The sequence below is a fragment of the Centruroides sculpturatus genome, unplaced genomic scaffold (assembly GCF_000671375.1).
Source record: "Centruroides sculpturatus isolate CEXI.00-Female unplaced genomic scaffold, Cexi_2.0 scaffold21, whole genome shotgun sequence".
Classification (NCBI taxonomy): domain Eukaryota; kingdom Metazoa; phylum Arthropoda; class Arachnida; order Scorpiones; family Buthidae; genus Centruroides; species Centruroides sculpturatus.
The window spans coordinates 12,910-30,509 of record NW_019384490.1 but is presented as its reverse complement, the minus strand read 5'-3'; the positions used below and the strand labels follow the sequence as shown (position 1 = coordinate 30,509).

The following is a 17,600-nucleotide window of genomic DNA, read 5'->3' as shown; positions in this document are numbered from 1 at the left end:
TTGAAATCGCTAAAGCATGGCATTATTTGAAATATTTTTTACAATTACCAATTTACTTTATCAATTACCATTATACATCAATGTTTTGTTTATGGTGTATTTGTTGTATTGTAAATCATTGCTCGTCTCTTTGTTAATATAATCGCGTGTTCTCGGGATGCTGCCCAAAGTTTTGAAAAAACTGTAGATCTACAAAGATAATTATTTTTATTTACTTGTGCTCAACACGATACGATAAGAGTCAAAAATATTTATATTTTTCCTATAATGTTAGGTTTATTGTGTATCGTATTTTACGGCATGTAAGATGCTAGATTTTTTTAAATAAGGGCTTATATGTGAAGGCGCAATCTTCCATAGAAAAATTAATGTACCAAATGGCTTTTATTAGGCAGCATATATCCACTACCTTAGACTTACTCCGGAATAAAAATCTTATATTATTGGTTTATCTACAATTAAGCATCTCTTATATGCATTCAGGAATGGCAAATTTTAACTGTAAAAAATATAGCCTATATTTTTAAACTTATCTTTTCCTCTGATAAATAAAGGAGTGCATACCAAGTTTACAGTTTTACTTTTTTCATACAGAATACAATACAAACATCTCGTTCTGAATGCCAAAAGTCTAGGATGGTTTAAATGCAATAAATACTTTATCGTTAATGTTAGCTGCTAAAATGAAGTTGCCTATTAAATCGTGTATAATACGGTATATAATACCATTTTAAAATGCTATGTTTCTTCACATTTCAACAAATAAAAATTATTTATTCCTTGCATATAAAAATTATAAAGTATTATTATTATAACAAACTTCGTTTATTCTTTTTCCTTCTTTTGTAAACTGTTGTATATTATAGATAATAATATACAATAGTCATTTCGTTTTCTGATTGGTAATAACAAACCAAAACGATTATATTATTGTTATTTTTTGTGTAGGATCTTGATTCATCTTTAAATCATACAACTTTGGTCAGGAACACCATGGCTACAACGACAGAAAACAGAAACGTATCAATTGAAGTTGAGGTAAGAATTATATTTATTATTTGAAATCACTATGTTAAAGACACTACAAATTTTAGCTGAACAAACATACGGAATAGCCTCACTACTAAATAATGGTGCTCGCTGTATCAGTTTTCCCATTGAATATGCGTGTTATATCTGCACGCAAGTCCTGAGGCTATCGGAGATTAGTCGCGCGTTTTACACACACGCTGTCTATTGGTGGAGAGAATAAAAACTACAACTTGCGATTTTTCTACATTCGTAAAAAGGTTTTTGCCGCTTTTTCACTAAAGAAAATTTGAAAGTGACTAACAATGAAAATACGCGTGTAACCTTTATAAAAAATTACAGAACAGGTTGATGGTCTAATAAATTACAATACTTAATAGTTGATCTTCTATTTTCGTAACGTATACACGAGTAATTTCATACCAATCTTTCTAAAACGTTAATCAATCGAAATAAGTGTATAAAATAAATTTTCATATAATGGGATATATTCTGTATCTCTTTCTGCACCATTTTTCATTTATTTCAGCAATTATATTTTTAATTGACAAGAAAATAACTAATAGATAAAACTTTTCATTCGTCATGTGAAGACGTGAGAAGATTATTGATATATTTATTATTGTTTATAACAACGGGAAAGTAACATAATTTTGGTGATACCTCGTTTAGAATCATTAGAATGGATATATTCAATCAGTAGAAATACACTTTAAATGTTAACATTATGTGAATGTATTTGGATGTAAATATTTTTTCGATTTTCTAAGTATTCAAAAAATATTCTTACAATTGTAGTTAGTATATTGTTGCAAGAAGAGTCTTCTTTATCTTCGTCTTTTCCTATGTTTATATGAGGTCGGCGTTTCCTTCTCTAATACATTTCCTTCATTTCTCTCTATCAATTGCTTCTCTCTTAAGTCCTTTCTGATTCAAGTCTTCCTCCACCTTATCTTTCTTGGTCTTCCTTTTTTCCTCTTCAATTTTACTACCAGTTTTCCGACCGTCTCTTCTCTCTACGCGGTCAAATCACCTCAACCTACATTCTTGCACCTTCCTGATGAACTTAACAGAATCTCTAACAAAATCTTTCCTTATTCTATCCTTCCTTGAAACTCCACACATCCATTTCATCATTCTCATCTCTGCCAAATCCATTTTTCTTTCTTCGGGTGTTGTGATGTCTTAGCCCCATATAATATTGCAGGGCTAACAATCGATTTTTACAATTTACCTTTCAGCTTACGGCTAACTTTCTTGTCACATAACACACCGCTCACTTTCCTTCAGTTCATCCATCCATATTGAATTCTATGCTGCACTTCCGAGTTTAATCCTCTCATATCTTGACAAACGCTCCAAGATACTTAAAACTCGAAACCGAAGGGAGCGGCACATTTTGATTTTACATTTGCACTCGTCCCTACCATTTAGAGTCATGTATGCTGTTATAGTTCTGCTGAACCTCATGCCCCTTTCTTCCAAAACTTTCCTCCAATCTTCCAGTTTGTTTTCAGCCTTGGTTTGGGAAGGTGAACAACGCTCAATATCATCAGCAAATAGCATACTCCACGGCGCCTCACACTTTACGTCACACACCATATCAAACAGATACGGGCTAAGGGCAAACCCTGATGTAAACCAACATTAACGGAAAACCCTTTTGTAGTGTCCACACTATTCTTAATTTGAATTTCCGCTCCCTCGTAAATATCCTTCACCAGCCTAACATATTTTTATGGAACATTGTTTTTTCTTATACATCTCCATATTTCTTGCGTCGGTATCAAATCATACGCCTTTTCCAGATCTATGAACACCATGTGCTAATCTTCCTGTATTTCCCTGTGCCTTTCCATTAGCTGTTTCAAAGCAAAGATAGAATCAGTCATACCCCTTCCCGGCATAAAGCCAAACTATTTCTGTCTATTTTTTTTTTTTCGACAATTCTCTCCCAATTGTAGCAAGAAGAGTAATAACGTTAAAATCGTGTTAAATTTGACCATCCGAACATTTTGCAAATTTTCACGTTTTCAGACCCCGTGAATCCAAAAATAAAAATCAAACACTACAGAAAACTTAGTGGACATGCATGCATGTATGTTTGCGTGAATGTATAGGCGTTTGTGTTTGTGTATTGGCTCTATTTTGCTGAATATATTAGGATTGGGTAAAGATTTTATGAAACGAAATTTGGCATGATATATGAGGGCATCAATGCTATTAAATTTTATTCGAGGTAGTCGGAAAATAACGGAAATAAAGGAGGTCGTGTGTATCTTCAGTAGGGTCAGACTTAATGTCGATTTTATCCGTTATTAGCATTTATTCTTTTTCTAAATAAAGCTTTTTTGCCATTTTATACTAATTAAAAATATAAAAAGTTTTTTATAACAAGGTCTATAAACATAAGGTTTTTTATTAAGAAAATTTTAAAACTTATAATGGTTCAAAATACTCACTCAGCTGTTGAAATTCCTGTATNGTCGATTTTATCCGTTATTAGCATTTATTCTTTTTCTAAATAAAGCTTTTTTGCCATTTTATACTAATTAAAAATATAAAAAGTTTTTTATAACAAGGTCTATAAACATAAGGTCAATACTCGATACCCGTGAACCTCGCAGCAGTCGCATATTGAGTTTTTTCTGTGTGTACGTTGTTTCTTGAAAAGCTAATTGTTTGCCTCATTCGATTGCAATTAGTTGGATATCTTTTACGTATATACATTTTAAAATAGTTTCATATTAGCACCGAATTGTAAAAATTTGACAGCCAAAGGTATAAGATGTTTTGCTATCCATCTGACAGATCCAGGAGAGTGATGATCATGTGTCAGAGTAACCTTTAAATGAAAAGATACTCTATTTGAAATTTTAAAAGGAATTCTACGTTCGAACTCGAAGTCTACACAGCATGAAATCTATACCGTGATACTGGAACTGCGGTCTCAATATGGCGACTGCCACGATGCATCACGATATCTTGTACTGACCTTATGATTATAGGTTATGTATTATAATTAAAATTATGAAATTTATTTTCTAAATAAGTTCTCATAATAGTCGGAAAAGTTATGCAACCGTTGCTGGATTGTTTTCATAGGAAACGGCGAAAGAATTTCAAGACTTTACAGACCTTGTCGGTACATTTGGAAGATGGCAGAAAATTTTAATCGGGGTAATGGTGTGGTCTTGCATTGGTCCAGCATTAAACAATTTAAATTGGCCCTTCTTGGCGTACAAGGTAGATTATTGGTGCGCGAGAACACCGAAATACATTAACTTGTCTGTGGAAGAGTGGAAGAATATCAGCGCACCTCTGGACTTCAAAAACGGGAGAACAACGCATAGTCGATGTGAAGTATACGATATTGACGATACCGAATATAAAAAGAACTTTTCAAAGATTCCTTGTCGCTCGTGGGAATACGATCGTTCACAATATAAAAACAGTGTCATTGAAAAGGTAACAATAAAACTTTTCTATTAAATATGTATTCGATGATTGATTTATTTGAATTTTCAGTGGAATTTAGTTTGCGAAAGTTCTTGGTTGAGTTCTCTCGCTGGATCTTCTTACTTCGTGGGATTCTTCGTATCCGGTATTGTATCTGGTCAGATATCCGATAGGTATGAAAACCTGCCATTTTTATTTCATTGAAATGTTATACTGTAATTTTATCACAGAGTATTAAATATATCGATGTTTACGTAGATATGGCAGAAGACCAGTGATAATATGGAGTGTCGTGCTTCATATAACCTTTGGGACTCTTTGTTCATTTTCTCCATATTACTGGATGTTTACTCTATCTCGTTTCTTCTTGTCTGCAGGAAACACAGCCTGTAGTCTAACGTTTTATGTATATGGTAAGTCGTATATTGAATTCATACGATGAATAAAATAGCAACGTACTTTGGCAATGTTCACATATAGACTACAATATAGAGTAAATTTCCTAAATGTTTACATTAAAAACGTAAAAATAACAATCATAGTGACATACTTAGTGTATTTTAATTTGTTATAATTACGAAAAATTAGAAAACGCTATTAATTAATACACATGGATGCATTAAAGAATAGTTGAATTGTTTGTATCAGAATACTTAAATATAAAAATTCTCTGGCTTCAATACAAGGAAAATCTCATATTTTCGAACAAGTGTGTAAAGTTAACTTTATGCGGATCTTTCTTAATATATTATTTTTTCGTAAAAAAAAAGGGGCTGGCGGAAATTCCATTCTATAAATAAAGTAAACATGGCATGGACATGGCGAGCAAGCAAGATACGACTAGTATTTGTAATGTAATTTTACTTTATTTATAATATATTGTGTTAAGTTTGTGTCATTCGACTGAAACATGGATATTTAATGCAGATTTCCCATGAAGTGAATACGCAATTACTATGGACAAATCATATGCAAATTTGAGAGTGAATATTTATATTTAAGTTCAAATTTCAGACTCAAAGTTTTTTGTAAATATTAATATAATGTTAACAATACTAAATTATCTTTCTATATAGTTATGGAAGTGGTCGGACCAAGCTACAGAGAAAAAGTAATGGTAATTCAGTCTTTTTTTTATACCACGGGGACGCTTCTACTTACCGGAGTATCTTGGTTCCTCAAAGATTGGACTTATATTCAATTATGCGGCATTTTGCCATCTATTATAATACTCCTGCTCATCAGGTAACGTTCACTTAATATTTTAATTGTTTTTATATGTTATGAAAATATATTTTGGATTAGTTATATACCGGAGTCTCCGAGATGGCTGCTAACTCACGGTCGACTACGTAAAGCCGAAGACGTTATAAGAAACATAATGAAAAAGAATAAAAGACACACCGACGATTTATCCGAAATTATTGAAGAACTTTATTGGAAAATTAGAACGGTAAACTGATTTTAATAATACATAACTTGACCTTTTTGAATGACAATGATTTGAAATAATAGAATTGTGATTTCAAAATATTTGTAAAAAATCATTTGATTGAAGTGATTTGAAAAGTCTGTTGAATTTTAAAAATAAAATCAGTTTTTGTTTGGAAATGGAACAGAAAATGAGACGTAAGGAATGGCAGAGGAGGTTGAGGCGTAAGCCTGTAGTTCTGGGTGACTGTACATTAAAAAATACAGGTTTTGTTCCAGAAATGATCTGTTTCGGATGTGTTGTGTCCTTTACCATACCTCTTCTTCCTCCCGTTCTGATGACCAATAATGAATTAGAATAAACGTCTTTCTTAGTGACCACACATTGAAGTGCCATAATAGAACATAAAATGTATAAAAACTAGTGATGTAACGAATATTCGGTTACTATTCGGTATTCGGCCTATTCGGCCTATTTTTCACTATTCGGCCGAATACCGAATATTTAATCACTATTCGGCCGAATACCGAATATTTAATCACTATTCGGCCGAATACCGAATACCTAAAAACAGGAGTAATAAATAACAAAAACACAGTAAATTAATCATTTTGGTATTTAGAGTTAATATTATAGAGTTAGTGTTGTTTGTTTATATTTATTTATAACTTGTAACATGCACAAAATAAATGAAAAAATAATATTAGTCACATGTATCACAATTTATAATTACAAAGATCAGCACACGCACACGTCTATCGTTGGAGAATCCTCGCACATCTGAGGGTCTGACCCTGCCTATCCTTCTTTTTAAGCGCTCGTCTTTGCTCTTCCCTTTCTCTTTCCTCTATCGCTCTAATCCATGTATGCCTGTGCATACATCATAATACGCGCTCACGATACTTTCGATTCGTCACTTTTCCGTCGTAGAGTTCCCATTTTACAATTACGTGACTCAGCCTGGTGATAACGGAGAAAAGAGACAGATAGGACGTCGATATAAGTCACAGTTATGATTTCACAGATTCGAGACAGCTTGATAGCCCGAACGGCCCCAGGCTTTCGCCCGTGCACGCTAAGTGACTTTCATTACAAGCATTTAGCTTTCCGAAGTCTATGACAACAATTGTTTGGCATTGACGGCCGCGAATTTCGTGCCAATAAGCTGCCTCGACTTGTTCGATTATGTTATCGACTCAATTTCATATGTATTTTTACATTTTCACTTCGCGGTTCTTCTCCCTTCTTTTTCCGTTATTTACACGTGTAGGTCATTTCATTGTTATCCACATTTGATATCATTTATCACATACTTCCATGACACTCTTGTCTGTCCGCTACAACTCCCAAGAATTAACGCGATTGGCGAAGCGTAGTGACAGCGAGCCAATAGAGAGCAGGATCTTTGCCATAATACGGTTTGCGCGCCAATTTTCGTACGTGCGTTAATCAAGCCGAATAGTTTGGCCGAATATTCGGCCAAACTATTCGGCTTGATTAACGCACCTACTTCGGAAAGCTAAATGCTTATTTCGGCCACGCTCCTGGCCGAATATTCGGTATTCGGGCTGAGGCCGAATATACTATTCGTTACAACACTAATAAAAACATTTCTAATACGTTTCTGTCTGCTGTACAAATTAAACGGAAACTGTATCTGAGGGCTTTAATTAATTTCTCATAGACGTCTCGGGAGGACAATGGTTTAAATTAGGGTGAATACTAGCTAGGCCTATATTTTTAAATATTTTTAAAAAATTAAAATTTTTATTGCGATTTCCGACCCCTCCTAATTAATTAAATTTATATATAATAAAATCTATTAATTAAAAAAATTAAGAAACTATCGGAGGTCGTTTTTGACATCAGAAACTAGCTTTAAATAACTTTACCAAAGGAAAATCCATTCACTACAACTTTAGAACGATGAATTAATTTGATAAAAAATCGCATTAAAAAACAATCAAGCCTTAATTGAGCCTTATCAAAGGCTCATTAAAATCGCGATAAAATTTTTTTGCGCGGGAAAAAATTTTGAAAAAATTTGGGGACCTAAAAAACATTCCAAAAATTGAAAAAAAGAAAATTTTCAAAGATACCCTTAACGACCAAGTTTTATGTAACGCTATGTAACTTACTCGAGACTCTCTCGAGCGTGAGTACGAAGGTGGCACTTATGCTTGGTTATTAATTAATTAAAAACTCAGAGTTATACAATATAAAAATCGATCACATTTATCTCCCGTCTATTAATAAAATAGGAATGTTAATCTCAATATCCGGTGTGGTAGCTGATGAATACGTAGATTTATTATATGTCTCTTTAATCCGAATTAGTAAAAAAGGAAGACTTTGTCTCATCTATAAGGGTAGGTACTTCTTTATTGCAAATCACAAATGCATTTCGGGCCTCTATGAGCCCCTTGTCAGAGAAAATGCTACACATATAAAGCATAAAAAGAAAAAATTATGTGTAGCTGAACAGGGGCTAATATAGGCCCGAAATGCATTTGTGATTTGCAATAAAGAAGTACTTAACCTTATAGCTGAGAGAAAGTCTACCGTTTTTACTAATTCGAATTAAACAGATATGTACTAAATCCAGGAATGTTAATTGTATCAATAATTCGATATTTTTTAATAATTGTGCATCGCCTCGAAAGCAGAAAAACTAAATTATTTCAGAGGTATAATAATGATGTACTGTAATTCAGTTCGACTCATATCCATTCGCTCAATTTTTTCAGCTGTTTTTGTCAAATTAATCGCCTTATAAAGAACAGTTACTTTTGTACGTACCTTGTCAAAACTAAAAGTTTTGATACATTTCTTGTAATCTTATATGACCGCAGATGTATCGGGGATTTAGCCCTTTGTATTTACACAATATAATAATAATATGGATACATAAGTAAATTAAATCAAATCATCCTTAATGCAGTCGACTTTCCTATTTTAATAAATGGTCCTTATAAACAAACTCCTGAAAAGTCTACGGTGTATAATAAATATATAATTAATATACAGTAGATCCCCCTATAAGACTGGTTCCTATAATTACGATTCCTATAAGACGGCGAAAAAATTGCGATTGTATCCGTAAACCACGGTAAAAAAAACTATACGTAAAACGTCATTGGGCAGCCGAACTACTTTCCCGCCGTCCAGCGCCACGCTACGGACAATTTAGGCGGGTAAATTGACTTTAGTTTCGTCTGTACATATACCAGTCGACCCCCCTATAAGATCATTGATTATTCCGTTTTATATGAATTCCATGTTGTACGAGTCACTTAGATTTTACAAATACATGTACCGGGCTGTGAACGGCTCACGTATTTGTAAAATTTAAGTGACTCGTACAACATGGAATTCATATAAAACAGAATAATCAATGATCTTATACGGGGGTCGACTGTAAATAAACTGTGTGAGCATTAATTTTTCTTTTTTCACTTAAACTTTACAAAGAATTACTAATTTATTTTAATTGTTACTTCTTTGCTTAACTTTTTCTAATATTTAAAATAATTAGACTTATTTAAGTGCTTTGAAATAATAGAATTCAATATACTTCACCATTAAAAAAATTTTTACTGTATTAATTTGTTTTGCATGCAAAAATGTCTTCTTTCACGCCTANTACGTCTGTACAGTATGTAAATTAGGTACCGTAAGTCTAATACAGTACTGTAATTTTATACATTTCTTGTGAAAGAAACATTTCTTATTCAACGACGATAAAAATTATTTATATTAATGATGTCTCCAAAGTTCAGCGAATGTTTTCGCAGAAAAATAACATCAGAAATCGCGGCCGCGGTTTGCTGAGCTGTTTCGCGACGAAAACAAGCTTAAGCAACGGCGATGTCGAATGGTGCACACACGGTAAGTAATCCTACAATTTTTTGTTTATAGCGTAGTTTATACGGATTATTTCCAAAAAATTATACGTATTTTGGAAATGTTGAGTCGGATTAGTCTAGAATCGATTAATTTTATGGAAGAAAACCTTTCAAACAGCCGTAGTCCGTAAACTTCACACGTGTCGGGCTGTGATTGGCTGTGATTCCTACAAAATCGAATTCATAAAGAACGGAACGTATTTACCGTATTATAGGGTGATCGACTGTATAAGAAAATTATCTTTACTAGATGCGGTTTTTCCTATTGTATTTGATCTTACTCTTACAGGATGAAAATAAGAGGAAAATGAACTTTTTGCACTTGATCAGGAATAAACAGTTACGCAAGATTACTTTCCTCATGTACATCTTATGGTAAGCACTTTTCATGTGTTTTCGATATATTCTCGTATGAAATAATTTCTCATTTATAAGAGATAATTCTGTGCATTTTTTAAATTTATACGAATAATAAACTGTATTATATCTCTGAAAATTGAATGGTAAATTAAAACTAATAGAACGGTTTCACATTACAAAAATGGAGTGACATATCTCAACCGACTGCCTTCTTTATACTTATCCTAATTATTTAAACACACTACTGAATCTCTTTTACTACTTTCAGGTTAGTAATAATATTTGACCTCTATGCATTATCATTAAATGCAGATATCACAGGAGGAAACATCTTTCTTTTTTTTGTTTTATTTTCCTCATTACAATATTGTGTTTCTGGTGTTTTGACCATTATTTTACCTCGCTTTGGAAGACGACGTATTTTGATGTTTGGACACCTTTTAGTGGGCATCACATCGTTGCTGACAACAGCTGTTTCAGACGGTAAACATAAAATCCATATTGCTAATTATTAGTTTGTTTTAATATTAACCACATGAAATTATAATTCAAAAAGTATATAATTTTGTTTTGAAACGTCTTAGCATTTATGATTTCATCGCGATTCTGAATATTATGGTTTTTTTAAAATAGATCTTATATGGCTGAGGATTGTCTTCGTAGTATTAAGTAGATGCTTCACGACTATTGCAATAAACACAATATATGGATATACTCTAGAATTGTACCCGACTGTAGTTCGTAACGTGGGTATCGGATCGTGTTCTACATTTGCCAGAATCGGATCGATCGCTGCACCTTTTATGAAGGATCTTGTAGGACTTCACACTTATTTTTAACATTGATTAACTTTTTTGTACTACTTTACAATATAATGTTATTGTATTTGTTACAGAGTGAAAAGGTGAACTGGAGCATTCCCTTTATTATAGTAGGTGTATTGACTCTTTCGTCTGTGTTGTGCGTTTTGCCTTTACCGGAGACCAAAGATATTCGTTTGCATGATATTATTGTCAAGTAAGAAATTATTACGGAATATTTTAGTAAATAATTACATTTTATAATATTATTCTCACTTAGTTAATTCACGTAAGATTTATAGAATTGTACTTGAAATAATTTATATAAATATAAGACAATGTGTTGTTAAATGTTTGCAGTAATACAGCAGAAAATGAAGAGGAATAAAAAAAAAACAAAAAAGAATAATGAAATAAATTACTACTTCAAAATGCGGAAATCACTTAATCTTAAAAACATATAATAATTACTGCACGAGAAAGTCTTTATTTTACATGGAAAAGTTATTTATTTATGGCGAGAAGAAATAAATTAGTGTTATTTTATGAATATGTATTTTAGTGGCCAGTAGGTTTGCGAGAAAGGTTTTTTATACAAACAAGATTTGTATAAAAATAATGTAACAAACAAGGTTGTGACGTAGATTTATTTTAAAATATATTTGAAATATGAAAAGAATAATATTGTATTGTATGCTAGAAAAATAAAATATCCGTAAACGATTTTTTTGATTAAAAAATAATGTAAAGGAGCGAATAAATTCAAAAACTTTTTTAAATTTCCCAAAATACAAAATATCGGTCATAAAAATTATTTTATAAATACGTTAATTATATTGGATCACATGTATTAGGCATTTTAATATGCTATTGTTTACGCTAAATACAGTATTTTTTTAATTACAATACACTGATTGGCTAAAGAATAAGTTTCGAACATTCATAGCAATGTCCTGTTACTAGAAAATGGGGCATGCAACTATGTCTCAAGCAAATATGTAAATGGCTAGAATTGTGGATTGATTGTAGTCTAGATAATGCCATCGAAATGCTATAAAATCACCATAAAAAGTATGGCAGAAACAAAGTATTTTCAGAACTTTATGGAACTGCTGTTTGGAGGTCCTGAAACGCTAAGCATATTTGTATGTACAGTACATTACGTCTTTAATGCCATACAGATCTGACGGAGTTTCAAAGGCCACATCATTGAGTCGAAGAAAGCAAAATGGCAGTTTCCCCGAACTCATGTCATCTGGACTGTTTTGTGAGCAGGGTTAAGGTCAGTGAATACGCAAGAGCATACATAGATTTTGGACTGGTTTTGCATGCCGCAACAAACCACCGGGAAGACAACACAGAGGTAGCCTGCCAAGGGAAAGATGCTTCTCTGGGGGAGTTTTATTAGAAACTGTGTTTTATATTATATACGCGAAGAAACCTGGGAAATTCCACACGGCCAGCCCGTTGACGATACGAGAAACGACCGTGTTCAAGTGTGAAATGGCTTATCTACTTGGCTATTAAGGGCTGATCGTGAACAGCTGCAACGCGGAAGACATTTCACTGTTTATCTCCTTCAAATTTTACACTCGAGCAATGCGGAGCAACATACGTCAATAAACAGCTTCTGCATAAGATTATTTACTGATGTATGATATTTACGTAACTTGTGTTTTCTTCTATTCTTTACTGTATGTTCGACTACAGGCTGAACCCTCACAAAAATAATGCAAGAAACATCATCGACCAAAATATATGTTAAGAGAAATATTGTTTTGAAGTAAAATGCGTTCGATGAATAAAATATCGTGAGAAAACAGATCGGAAATTAAACCAATTTCAACATCGATCGCGAAAACACAAAGATAGTATGTATAATAAAATCAATTGTCACGCGCGTGGGTGAAAACGGGGAAATTTACGACGCTTGACTATGAATTAAACGCGGATTCGCGACAGAATTTAATAAACAATTACGGCAGATGTCCGAATTCTGCCTCGATTGGCCCTGGCACTAACTGGGGACCAATCGGATCGGTCGAGGATGGAGATCACGACCAACCAGAGCACCGATCAGGGATGCAAAACCTGTAAGAGGCTCAACTTCAAGGACAAGAGGGCTTTTTTCGTTTGTTTCGTGTACAAGGGTACCCAATTTTTCTTTGCCTCACCAGACTAGAGATTTCCCACAGACAGGAGAAGGAGATTCTGAAATACAAGAACTCTCCGGCTGGGAGAGAGAAGCCTTTATCCGGAATACGAAAGAACACCGAGACACCGAGGTAGAGCAACCGACTGGGAAACTTCCATCGCCAACATTGTAGCTTGTCCGGACACTACGCGTCGGATTAGTTTAAGTCCCAAAGGAGATCTCCTGTGTTGTGTAAGATGTTTTTGGTATATTAATTATATTTTACCAAAATTGTCGCTGATAATCGGGAAAACACGATGTCGACAATCGAAACTAAACTTGTAAATCTAAACGAAGAGTTGTGTTTGCTATGCTTTCTGTCACTGACTAATTTAGACCTTCGCGGGCACAAGGCAAAATAATATTTACGGGCTCCTTTACAAATTTTGTATTACTACAAATATAAAATATAAATAAAATTGTAATATTTAAAATTAAAGTATTTTTATTTTTACATTTGAATATCTTACTTACATTGTATTTTTGGGGCTACAATAAAATTGTGCAGCAATAAATATTATATTTTTCTCTACAAACACTGTTTTATTCTGAACTGTACCGAACAGATCTAATGCGCATATACAAACGTTATCTAATTTTTAGTGATGTTGTTAGATGTGGGAACAGTAGGTAATGTTATTCTTAATTATTAACGCTTGAATATGGCTCTAATAATGTAGTAATTCGCAATACTAATAAAACAATGTCACGTTTAGAACCTATTACGGGCCCCGGGCAAATGCCTTGCCTGCCTTGTGCCAAATTAGGTTCTGCTTTCTGTATTCATTCACGTCAATATCGGTTACATACGGATGGAATTTTTACAATACTTGTCCTGCGTCATAAACAGCGACAGTTACTTACGCAAAATTTTCATGAAATTTTACGTTTTCTTCATCGAATGTTTATTCTGGGAAGATTTCTTCTTCACTTTTTCTATGCTAATTCTTCACGCATCTGATAAAATACCTTGCATTTCTTGGTATTCTATTGCCGAAAACGATACCTTTGTATAAGTATCGATTCCTTTTTCTGCTCTGATGTTTGCCTTGATATTCAGCGTGGTCAAAAGATTCAAACTGAATCCAACAATCAAATTGAGAAAACCTCTTTGCTTCTGCCAAGATAGGCTACTCGCTATTGTGAGACCCGAAAGGCCCCTGGGTCTAAATTAATATTTTATTAATAATGTCAAAATAATGTCACCAAATATTACTTCATTTTTGGTGAGAAAAATACTGTTTTAACGTGGGAAAAGGCAGATAACAGATGTTACTTCCTTTCACAGAAGAGTACATCCTCTGACTTTTCCTTATCTGGTTAAAATCCTGCTCAGATGGGAAATGGTTACCCCTCATTCATTCCCCTTTCATCCGTTCTCATGAAAGAGTTACTGCCTGATGATTGGTCGGTATTCCGAAGATATACAGGGAACTTGTCAGAATTCGAGGAGTTCAGCGACAGATCCGAAAGCGTCCAAACTCCACATACGTTTCCCTCCTGATGACCAACGTCCTTAGACGAGTCACATACAGAATAAGTCTATAGTCTGCACATAGTAGTGATACCTTTATATTTGTGCACATAGTGATTTCCCATACGAAGAAGTAAATGAACTTTATCTCCAAAGTGTCCCTTGCATACAGAGAAGAAGACGAACGACAACTGAAACAGGTCGTATGTTTTATAACGATTTTTGTGAGCTCTCTCTCGATCGCGAATAGTGTAGAAGATAAGTATAGCTATCTCTCGATTTGTATATTATTTGTGGTATTTCTATCTCTCGTTCATTGAGATTTTTGTATGATTTATTTTCTTGTTTTATTAAATTTATTATTCCGTTTTTTTATTAAATGTCTCCTAATATGAATCGTAATAAGTATACTTCACGCGTGTTAATCCGCGTGTTATAAGATTGATTAACTGGTGTCGGGACCCTGACAATTTGGGATAAAGACTTCACAGTCTTGAATTCCCTATTCCTAAATATTACCGCCCTCCTATAAAAAGTTCCGAGAGCCGATCTCACGATCGTGCGCCAGTAAGTGATATAGGTAATTTACTTATACCCTTGGCTATTCTCACACTATTATCAATCACACACGTAATAACACAGTGATAAACACCGTAAATATCAATGTCTTGTTTCAATGCATCAACGTTTTTGTCGTCTTTCCCGTTTTGGAAAAAGAAAAATTGTATAAATACGAAGGTCTTTTCTGCTGCGTTGAATTTGGAATCTAAACCATTTCGCTTGTTGGTAACATCATGTTTCTGTTTTCCTTTCTCTTCTTGCTTATCCTTACTTTTACAAGTATTTTCAAGAAAATATCCGAAGATTTGTAACGATTGAAGAAGAATAATCCGAATTTAAGTTCTGAATTAGAAGAAATAATGGCACAACACAATGAAGTTTGGAATTGTTTCAATCAACTAAACGGCCCGTTTAATTACGTACTATCAATCTTCTATGGCACTTTGTTAATGCAGATCGGCGTACTTTACTTTAATTCCATCTTTGCGAACATGCCTTTTGAGTTGAAAGTGGGTTCTTGGGTACTCTTTGTTGTAATCGCCTTAAGGAGTATATTAATAGCATTTCTGCTCTCCGCATTCACATCCAGTGAAATGAACATTAATACTACGAAAAGTATTAATGTTTATTTCATTTCTGCAGATTGAAAAATAATATATTTACTTTCTTCTTTCAGATGCAGACGTCTTTTCAAGACATCAGAAGATTCGCTGGCTGCAACTTGATTTTAGAACAGAAATTGAAGGTTTAATATTTTAGTTTAACATTCTCTGGTTTATCTTGAGTTATCAGACGAGAATAGAAGTAATTTGTTGCGTAGATTTTGAATTTCATGAAGAGATTCGGTAAAGAATCCCTTTGCTTGTCAATGAACGATTTCTTTAATGTTACTAAAAAGTTTCCGATAAAAGTAAGTTATTTAATTGAATTTTGCAATATTGTAATTGGTATGAATTAAATGCGCATTAATAATTTTTCAAATATTTTAGATGGCGAGTTCTTTGTATTCCGTGTTTTCTGGTCTTTCGGATCTGAAGGATGCAACAAAAAATCGATATTGATTATAAAGAATTTCAGTGTAAATTTAAGTATTTACATATATTCGGAAGCATTTATTAGGTACATTCTCTCTTTCGTTAATTGATATGAAAGTAAGATTACATTTATTTTATGTATTTCGCACTTTTCTTCTTGTCACGTGTCAGCTATTCTGAGAATTCACTCGCGTAGATAGATTAGTTTACACTACTGTGGATTAGTAGATAAAGATGGGATCGTTATATAATTCGGTGAATGATTAAACTGAGCCCTTTTCCTAAAAAGTAGGATGGGATCGATGGCGAAAGGCTTGAGGAAAATTTTACACTAGGAGTGCCTTAAAAAGACTCTCTCGTAGAAATGAAAACCCGTGGAAAACAATAGGGTTTAGAGATTTTTATTTACTGGTGACAACAGCAAACAATACAAGTTGTATAATTTATTGTTATTAATATTATTTATTAATACATAATTATAAGTTATCGATAAAGACATTTATCAGTAAGTAAGTTTATGTGAGGATCCAAATTCGGACTTTTCGTGTGTTTATATCATTTCACATTGTAGCTATACTTTCATTCAATAACTGTCAACTTTTACACCTGGGAGCTAAACATCTGCTAAGTTCTCAGGCCTAATAACGACGCTTTCTCATCACCTTTCGACCTAAAATCTCGATTTCAACATTACAACATTAGAACAGAACAACAAAGGGACGCAGTCGTCGCCCGTCCTTCGAAAGAGTCAAGTTGTCACCCGTACCTTGTCCTAAGTGCCTCAATATTCGGATGTCTGTGAATATATCATTTTATTCTACGTTTTTATATCCTACTAAAATATCATCGGAAACCATCGTCTAACACCTTTGCGGATACTGTGAGTTCCATCAGGCTTACGGATATTTCCTCTACAGGATACCCGAATTGATATCCCGAACTTCCTCTCTTTCACAAAGAACTTTCGAGAATCTCAATCAAGATATCAAAAAAGGTATTTATCGCCACGCGCAACTTCTATAAACTCTCTCTCGGGACTCGCAAAAACGTTAATATCCTATATATATATAATATCTATCAATCGTAGAAATGTATCTAAAAGCTAGCATCTTTAAAATCGAAATATTGTATGGCCTATAATTACCCACTAAATAGTTGTTACGTTAACCCGTCTCTGAGTAAGTCACTTCTGGTGCGTTGTCTCTCTCTCCATCCCGAATCTGTTCGCTTATCGTTCGCGCGAGTACACAACGGTTTCTGTGTTTGTCCGTAAAGACACAGTGGTATCAGTCCTGACGAAACTTGTCATTGCGATCTTCGCCGACGCTATGTCGACCGTTCGGTCACGTGGT

The 17,600-nt window shown here is 33.7% G+C and overlaps 1 protein-coding gene across 1 annotated transcript; it reads left to right on the top strand.

Moving 5' to 3' along the window:
- The first annotated feature begins 4,212 nt into the window (after window positions 1-4,212).
- On the top strand, window positions 4,213-11,373 carry LOC111621721 (organic cation transporter protein-like). The gene is made up of 10 exons (XM_023363951.1): window positions 4,213-4,497; window positions 4,558-4,661; window positions 4,747-4,901; window positions 5,565-5,733; window positions 5,794-5,941; window positions 10,115-10,200; window positions 10,454-10,668; window positions 10,819-11,000; window positions 11,081-11,202; window positions 11,346-11,373. The coding sequence occupies exons 1-10, from the start codon at window positions 4,213-4,215 to the stop codon at window positions 11,371-11,373; spliced, it is 1,494 nt and encodes a 497-aa protein (XP_023219719.1).
- Window positions 11,374-17,600: the final 6,227 nt, after the last annotated feature.